This window comes from Tachysurus fulvidraco, chromosome 22 (genome assembly GCF_022655615.1).
Source record: "Tachysurus fulvidraco isolate hzauxx_2018 chromosome 22, HZAU_PFXX_2.0, whole genome shotgun sequence".
Lineage (NCBI taxonomy): Eukaryota > Metazoa > Chordata > Actinopteri > Siluriformes > Bagridae > Tachysurus > Tachysurus fulvidraco.
The window spans coordinates 3,136,089-3,145,374 of NC_062539.1; the positions used below are offsets into that span (position 1 = coordinate 3,136,089).

General features: G+C 42.8%; 1 protein-coding gene across 2 annotated transcripts in view; it reads left to right on the forward strand.

The window, feature by feature from the left end:
• Positions 1-9,286, forward strand: part of cables1 (Cdk5 and Abl enzyme substrate 1) — a 17,416-nt gene extending 8,130 nt beyond the window's left edge. Inside the window, exons 4-10 of one of the 2 annotated variants that reach the window (XM_027166128.2) lie at positions 1,881-1,958; positions 5,486-5,594; positions 5,920-6,073; positions 6,738-6,841; positions 8,003-8,109; positions 8,242-8,449; positions 8,992-9,286. In XM_027166128.2, the coding sequence (XP_027021929.2) occupies positions 1,881-1,958; positions 5,486-5,594; positions 5,920-6,073; positions 6,738-6,841; positions 8,003-8,109; positions 8,242-8,449; positions 8,992-9,132 (901 nt within the window). In that variant the 3' untranslated portion in view covers positions 9,133-9,286. The remainder of the gene's footprint in view (positions 1-1,880; positions 1,959-5,485; positions 5,595-5,919; positions 6,074-6,737; positions 6,842-8,002; positions 8,110-8,241; positions 8,450-8,991) is intronic. The other variant, XM_047806326.1, reaches the window with a different exon arrangement.

A 9,286-nucleotide genomic window follows, 5' to 3' on the forward strand; every position in this document is an offset into this window, starting at 1 on the left:
CCCTTCAGGAGGTGGTCTGGGACGCGCTTCAGATGGAACTGGACAGGTGTAAATGAATGTGGTTGTTCAAGCCACATACGTCAGCACTATACTCCTCCCAAACGGACGTACGTCACTCGCGAGTCGTGCATCGCGTCAGAAACAAATATGTTTTCCCACCAGCGCTGACTCCGATCTTTCACCCAGGCGTCTCGTTTGGACTTAACATGCACTGCTGCCGCCAGCGAAAATGCAGCAAACAGTAAATACTGTTTTTTGTACCAACCGCGTACACCAAAGTGTGTTCCATTTCAATTACCCCAGAAATGAGGTAAAATATATTAGCATTTTGGGCGGGAGTAAAAAGATTGGATCGATATCTGATTCGCCGAGATGCGTTTATGTGGCCTGATGTAAACAGAACAGTTTTTTCGGATCAGAGACAACACATGAAGTGACCAGGTGTAAAAAGGCCCTATGATGCTTTGGATGTTCTTAATAACTGGAATTATAAACGTAATTAAACCTGATCGCTAATAAAATTAAATTCTGTATCGCTTATTAATAATTATTACAGTTGTAGTAATATAACTCACGTGACTATAACGAATAGTGACACTTTCTGTCAAATCATGAGAAACATAGTGGTGCGGTATTTTTATTTTCTTTCCCTGTTCTTCTTGAATTCGATTTGCACTGGGAATGTGAGAAGCGAGAGGGAAATAAACGTTTAGATCATTTGGTTTTTGTTTATTTAAAATACGTTCAGTGCTCATGGTCCTCTTTATCAAATTTACAATTTTAATATATATTTTTGGCATTGGATTTATAAATATGAACAAAATATTTGATAAGCTTTTTGATACTTGTTTAAAAATAAAATACGCAGACGGGACATTCATGCGACGCTATGATAGCTATCTGATTTGTTAAAACTGTTCTGTTTACATCAGGCAACATAATTGGATATCGATCCGATCTTTCTAACCCCAATAAAAAGCAAATATATTTTACCACATTTCCAGGGTAATTGACATGGAACATGCTTTAGTGTACGCGGTTTTCAGAATGCGATCAAAAAGAAGACGAAAAAACTGGTTATGACGTTTATGCTACAAAAAACAGCATTTACTGTTTGCTGCATTTTCGCTGGCGGCAGCAGCGCGTTTTAAGACACGACGAGACGCCTGGGTGAAAGATCACCTGCGAGTGACGTATTTCAGTTTGGGAGGAGTATAGCGCTGACGTATGTGGCTTGAACAACCACATTCATTTACACCTGTCCAGTTACATCTGAAATGTGTCCCAGACCACCTCCTGAAGGGGTTTGTACGATCGGATTTAAATCCGTCTCGAAAACGTTTCGGAGGGCTTTTAGACCTGGTCTTTTTACCATCGGATAGCTATCTGATCACAGAAAACGCTTTAAGTGACCAGGTGTAAAAAGCCCCTTAGAGAGAGAATCCACGAGCCATTCGGAAAGAGTCACAGGACAACCTGAAAGCATGAGGAACAACAAACATCTACAACGGGATCAAATCGTATAATAAAAATCAAATCTTCTAGCTCCTTAGCAGAGCTTTGAGGCGCTGCTCAGAGATCATGACCATCAGCGGTGTGGTGCGCGTCAGCCTTAAACACACACGACCTGTAATATCGAGTTGTTGTTTTTTTTCTTCCTTTTTGTGTTCTCTGTTTCTTCCTCCAAGCATTTGTTTTCCTTTCCCAGAATGTCCGCATGACCCTTTTTCCCCCCCGTCATCTTTAAACTCGATGTTATTCACACTCTTTTTTACACCATACAGATTCTTGTATATATTTCTAATGTATGGCTCCATCTCCTGCTCTGTTCTCAACATAGCTCACTGAATTAGTTCATTTATTATTTTTTGTCTTTATAGGATAGTCCTTATCAGTGGCAGAAGATCCTTCTATAGTGTATTTTCTGTCCTGCCCTATCGAGATTGTAGCCAAACAGGGTATGTATTCTTCAGCATGTAAACCTTTTTACTTCATCACGCCTCACTGCTTTTTTTTTTTTCGGCAGTTATTCCTAATTTTTTTACCTCATGAATCACACATGTGAGTTTTACTTACTCAAATCTCTTCTCAAGGAACAAGGACCGAGAATTATTTTCTTGTTAAGATTAAGGTTACGGATGAAAACTAGCCACATTGCTAGCTGCAGTACTTTTTCAGTAGCAGAGATGAAAACTAGCCACATTGCTAGCTGCAGTAGTTTTCCAGTAGCAGAGATGTAAACAATGAGGGATGTATTTTCTGTGAGGGGAAAAATAAAGAAAATTAGTATTCTGACCTCTACTTTTGGGCTTGCTAGCATACCTTAAAGCTAGCTGCTAGCAGTGGTGGACCTTTAACTGAAATAAAAAGAAACTTTAGTATATGAAAAATATATATCTGTAATAAATGTCTCGGTTATAAATGTATTTCTGTCAAAATCTTCCCTCAACATGCATCAGAATATTGTATTATTTCATTTTTGGATGACTTGTTGAAGCTAGCGATTTGGCTAGGCTAATTTTCAGACTGCTTAATTGTGTAAGCAAAACTCCCACAGGACTCAATCACTCCTTTTTTTCTTCCTCATCCATCACTCCCTCTGTTCTTTTTCTTTCTTTTTTTTTGTTTATCCTACATCCTGGGATGATTAATGGGAACCACAGAGTTTGTCTTTTTATTTTTGTTGTTCTGGGCTGAAGCTACAAGGCAAAACGCTGTTAAACAGTAAAGGAAGATTAGCATGAAGACGCTCGTACGATGCGCTTATTCTCCTGCTTGGACCTGTTATTCATAAATATTAGTAATTCATATAATTAAGACTTTTCTTTCTGTTTTTTTTTTCTCCCTTCGGTGCTGCAGCGTTCTCAGCGTTTATTGAAGCGATGCGGCTTGTTTTCTTTTCGCTCCCATTCATAGCTCTGGCATTCGCCTGTATAATTCTTGGCACTATCTGATCCTCTGCACCTGCTTATTTTTCAGCGCCACGCTCACAGCTGACATCATTCACAGCTAATGACTGAAAGAGTTTTACTTGTTTTTCTCCTGGAGGGAATATCTTTTTCTCTCAGACAAATCCATTAACCATCGAACGATTGTTAATACACCTCGCGCACAAACCGCGGCTCAGACGCCACGTCGTTAGCTTCCTCTTCTTTCTTTTTTTCCCCCCTTTAAACGATAGCAGCTCTAATGCACACGAGTTCAGAGCGTAGGGAGTTATTATTGTCTCACCACTCTGGGTTACGACCTTGTGAACGAAGCTGTGTTTACTGATAGCTCACTGAACCAAAAGTTAACGCTAAACTTTATTGGTTAGAAGGAAAATTATTATTATTATTATTATTATTATTATTATTATTATTATTGTTTTAATTAAAATTATCATATACTAACCTCATATAAAAAAAACCAAGTTTTAGCAATAGAATCATAAGTTATTATTTTGTTTTGTCTCGGAGATCTTGTAGACTTCCGGTCTAATGCTAGCATGCTTTATTTAGCTACATTTTATTTTAAGGTGTGTCCTAAATCGCAGTGTACAATGAAGAAAGGCGCTTCACGTACCTGGGTGATGCTCTTAGTCAACAATCAAAAGAAAAGGGAAAGAAGTGTTGGAGGAACGTTGGACTCGACAGGCGCAGCTTTGCGTAGAGAAAGAAACTTTTGAAACCAGCTTTAAAAAAAAATCTCTTCTTCAGACTTTGGCTTCTCCTGGTTACACAGTTGATCTTTTAGTGCACGGTTAAAGGGAAATGATTTTTAATCACACTCTGATGAGGATGGTTACTCGAGGAGTCTGTTTTTCCTCTGGCTCAGTCTTTAAGGAAAAATTATTATTTCTATCCTAAACTGATAAATTAACGTGAAGCTGCGTCGGCACAGTGTCCGTTTTTTTTAAAGCGAGAAATGAATTGAATATATAACATGTTTTTACTGCTGGAAGTTTTAGACCAAGACACACACACACACACACACACACACACACACACACACACACTATTAGAACTGGAAGCTGTAGCTGTTTGGCTTCCCCACTTTGCCCTCTGTAGTCATTCCTGCTCGTCGGATTGATTTTGGCACACGGTAGTCGTCGGACGTATCAGTTATCTCTCCAGAGACACTGATGGTTGTAGAGATTGGATCGGTTATGTCAGACTCGCACCAACACATGCGCGCGCATGCACACACACACACACACACACAGACAGACACGCATAATCCTTTGTTTTAACCTGTACAGGGAGTGTATACTTGCCCCATATGTGCTCACGGCATTGCTGTCTAGGCTTCCAGCAAATAAACTGGTGGTTTTCCGAACAGTTTGGTGGCTCTGGGTTTCTCCAAGTGCTTCATTGGTTTTCTTTGCTAATGTTCTTGGTTAAAAACGGATGCTAGTTTGCTCATCTTTTAACCAGCGGCTTTGCTCACGTCAGGCGTAAAATCATAACGGAACAGTTTGGCTGTAAAATGAAATGTACTCAAGGTTTGATAATCAGCCAGCACATGCTAGGTGTTGATTTAATTCTGTAAGACAAACCTGCTTACTGACACTGTACCTACAATCCTGTCGAATAATTCTACATGAAATAATGAACTATATAATGATCTTTATTATCCGTATATATTAAATTCAAACTTTGAGACATGTCTCCAGTGTCAGGAAGTTTCAGAGAAAGAGAGGAAAGTGTCTCCAGTGTCAGGAGGTCTTCAGGGAAAGAGAAGAAGGAGTCTTGTGTCAGGAAGTATTTAGGGAAAGAGAGGAAGGAGTTTCCAGTGTCAGGAAGTCTTCGGGGAAAGAGAGGAAGGAGTTTCCAGTGTCAGGAAGTCTTCGGGGAAAGAGAGGAAGGAGTTTCCAGTGTCAGGAAGTCTTCGGGGAAAGAGAGGAAGGAGTCTCCAGTGTTAGGAAGTCTTCGGGGAAAGAGAGGAAGGAGTTTCCAGTGTCAGGAAGTCTTCGGGGAAAGAGAGGAAGGAGTTTCCTGTGTCAGCTGCTATTAAAAAAATTGGACAACTGTAATACCTACTAACAGGAAGTACTTCGACACACTGTGGTGTTGAACAATCTTTTCTTTTTCCTTCCTAAAGTTATCGTCGTTGTCTTTTAATTGTGTTTCACGACTCCATCTTCCAGCTCAGCCCCCGATTCCCACCTCAGTGGTGATGGCGACTTCCTCGTACACCATAAATCCCCACGATTGGTGATGGCAGATAATGTGAAAGATTTTGCTCAATCTTCATATTTAAGGAAGCACAGGGATTCAGTCACTGAGGTGCAAAATGTAATACAGCGATGAAACAGACCACCTTAAGAGTCTCAGGTGCTGTAGCTCACACCGCGTTCCGGTGAAGGGAAAAATTGATTTAATTTCCTAGATTAAGCAGGGATTGAAAGAAAGAATGTGTGTGTGTGTGTGTGTGTGTGTGTGTGTGTGTGTGTGTGTGTGTGTGTGTGTGTGTGTGTGTGTGTGTGTGTGTGTCAACCTGGCAGGGATGGTGTGAAAGTGGAGAGCGGCCGTCAGCGTCACCCGTCCGGTGGCGTCAGTGCCAAGGAGATGGTGATCGGGCTGGAGGGCGTGGAGCTGGGAGCAGACGGCAAGGTGAGGCCGAGAACACGAGTGCTGTGATTTCATTTATACTCCTAGTTTCAGCACGTATCTCCTCAGCAAGGATAATCCCCCCCCCTCACCACCACCACCGTCACCGTATTTCCTTCCTTTTACCTCCAGGTTCATCACTTTTACCCCCGAACGCACTATTATGTCGAATTACTTTGTTTTATAGACAAGACGAATATAAATGTAAGTCCTGGTGATAAAAACTTTCGAACATCAGTGTAAGCAAACACACACACACCCCAAACAAAAAAGCCTGTGTTTCCATAGTAACCAGAGCTATTTTTTCCCATCCCCCGTGTCTCCACAGACGGTGTCCTACATGCAGTTTCTCTACTCCACTAACGTCCTTGGGCGCCGCAATACCATCGACTCCACGTCTTCCTTCTCGCAGTCTCGTAACGCCAGCCATCGCAGCCTCATCCTGGCACGCGCCAACAGCCACCAGAGCAGTCTGGACACGGGTGCGTACGCCTGCCGCTGCTGTCGCCACACGCTCGCTTCCCAAGGCTAAAAGGTCATCGCTACAGTTTTGACCGGATCGCGAGTCTAGTTCGGAGCCGGTCGCATTTCCGATAACCTCGACACGTTCAGAATAAATCGGTATCCCTAGGATTACGTGATCTCTAGGATCTAGCGAGTAAAATCGGCCAAGTCCATAAGTTTTGCTTTGTTAATAAACGACCCGTTCTACTTTCTATCCGTTTATAGTTACGTTTAACGTTTTCACAGAACGTTTGTAAAGCTAGCAGCTTGTGTTCTAGCAGCTATAAATAATCATTCAATCACACAGCTCGTTCATTAGAAAAAATAAATAAATAAAATCCCACTGGAACTACAGAACGTCCAGACGCCAGAGACCGGAGTACGGAAAACGTCACCATACCAACAAAAGCATGTGGGGTTTTTTTTTTATATATATATATATATATATATATATATATATATATATATATATATATATATATATATTTTAACTTAGATTTTTGAGCGTGAGCCGTTATTATAGAAATGGCAACGTAGTCAAGATTAATACACTAGCACAGATCTTTTCGGAGCCTCTCTGTGTCACGGCTGTTTTCCTGGATGTTTCTCAGATGTTTGTTTTGCTTTGCCGTGAATCCGCAGGGAACGAAGCGGGAGATTTCAGGGAGTACGACCCCAACCTTCTGGACGACCCGCAGTGGCCATGTGGAAAACATAAACGTGTGCTCATATTCTCTTCCTACATGGTGAGACGGGTTTGTCTTTCACACCGAAGCACACAAACACACCCGCACGCTCTCGGTGTCTTGCTGGGAAACAGTAGACATCACCAGCGTAGGAATTGTTTAGGTCTGTGGTGAATATTTACGACACGGATTTAATTCCCGATATCTCCGTTTCTTCTCCCCTGACTTTAAGTGCTCCGTTCCCACGGGCTTCAGGCCTCAGGTTACAGTAAAGGAACAGAAGGTCCCGGCAAACATTTCATTGTTAAATAAAAGTCCACCAGGTACAGAGGAGTGTCACATGACCGGACACGCTCGCAGCGTCATGAGGTTTTGGACGCTGTAATTCTTTATATTTAAAAGAAAGAAAGAACGAAAGAAACACCACCACCCCCACCCCCCTTTTCCTCCTGAGACATTTCCTCCTCTGTGGCCTTCTGAAATAACGAATTAACACCACAGCGTTACGTCGGTCTTCAGCTGTAGTCTTTATTTATTTATTTGTTTGTTTATTTATGAGTTCTTTCTCACTTTCTTTCTCCGCACGTTATCACGTCTCAACGAAACGACTTCTTTTTGGTCTTCATGCGTCCGTAGACTCTCGGGTTCATTTCCTCACTGTTTCAGCTTCAACAAAAACTTTAATTAAGGCCATCCTTAGAAATATTCTCGTTTGCCGTAACCTGACCGATCCTGTCAATTTAGGGCCGACTCAAATAAACATTTTTTTTGCTTTAAGTCCGACCGACTTGCCGTCTGTAAATTTGCGTTAAGACCGACATATTTTTTTTTTTTACTCTTCAGTAAACAAAATGTTCGCAGTCACCGTTCAAAGTCGTACGGGTTCAGTAGGCGACTTGTCTCCGCTGCACCGTCACTTATTTTTCCACAGAGAGGGAAGAACGAGTCCGACGGCTATAAGACAGAGCGGTCACTTTATTCTAACTTTATTTCAGGCGATGATGATGATGATGATGATGATGTGCCAGGAAACATGCAAATAAAAAAATAGATTCATGACGATAAACATTTAAAAGACCAAATTACAAATGTTGATGAAGAGTTAAAGACTAATGGGTTAAACACCAGTCTGTATTTAGTACAACGCCGTACCAGCGCATTAGTGTGTTCGTGTCCGAGCCGACGGAGCATGCCGACTAAACTCTGCGTCCTTTCACGCAGACGACGGTCATCGAGTACGTCAAGCCGTCGGACCTGAAGAAGGACATGAACGAGACGTTTAAGGAGAAGTTCCCTCACATTCGTCTGACGCTCAGCAAAATCAGAAGGTAAAGCTGACCAGGCTGTAGAGTGGTGTGTGTGTGTGTGTGTGTGTGTGTGTGTGTGTGTGTGTGTGTGTGTGTGTGTGTGAGTGAGCAAGCTGGAGCAAGTGCTGATATCTGTCTGCTTGTGTCCCGCAGTCTGAAACGAGAGATCCGTAAGCTGGCGCAGGACGAGTGCGGCTTCGAGGAGCCCACCGTAGCCATGGCCTTCGTCTATTTTGAGAAGCTGGTCCTTCAGGGCAAACTCAACAAGCAGAACCGCAAACTCTGCGCCGGAGCCTGCGTCCTCCTGGCAGCCAAGATCGGTGGAGACCTCAAGAAGCACGAGGTCAAGCTCCTGATCGACGTAAGCTCGCTCGGATTTCAGGCTCGGGCAGCTGTGTGTGGAGCGTTTCACTGCTCCGAAGAGCAACGTTCAACAAGATCAGATTAGATTAGATTAGACAAGACAAGATAAAGTCCATAGATACCGAAGGACCAACTTTACTTTCACGCGTGGGTTTCGCGTCACGAAAGGATCGGTGGATTTTACACCGTTGTAACAGTTGACAAAATATATGAGCAGTAAATATGTTACGAATCCTTTGTAGACCTGCGTTACTGAGACCCTCGGGTCTGTGTAGATCAGACAGGATTGGATCGGAAGGAGAAAGCTGTTCAGATGAGCTTCCTTAAATATTAATGTCACTTGACTTTAAAATGTCAACAGAACCTGAGCAGATTGAGCTCGCGCACACACACACACACACACACACACACACACACACACACACACAGGACAGAGGGGAGTTAAATCTTTAGCGCTGTGTGCGACTTTGATGACAGTGTAGTGTTGGATCCTCTGGAGCTGCTGTATAATAAATAAGCTGTGGTATTTTTGCCCCACAGAAACTAGAGGAGAGGTTTCGGGTGAACCGGCGCGAGCTGATCGCCTTCGAGTTCCCCGTGTTGGTGGCTCTGGAGTTCAACCTTCACCTGCCTGAGCATGAGGTCATGCCTCACTACAGAAGACTCCTACAGAACTCCTAGCAGCAGCTCCACCCACACCAGGAGAAGACGCTCCATCTCTCTCTCTCTCTCTCTCACACACACACACACACACTCTCTCTCTCTCTCTTAGACACACATACACTCACTCTCACACAAACACACATTCTCACACATACTCTCTCTCTCTCTCTCT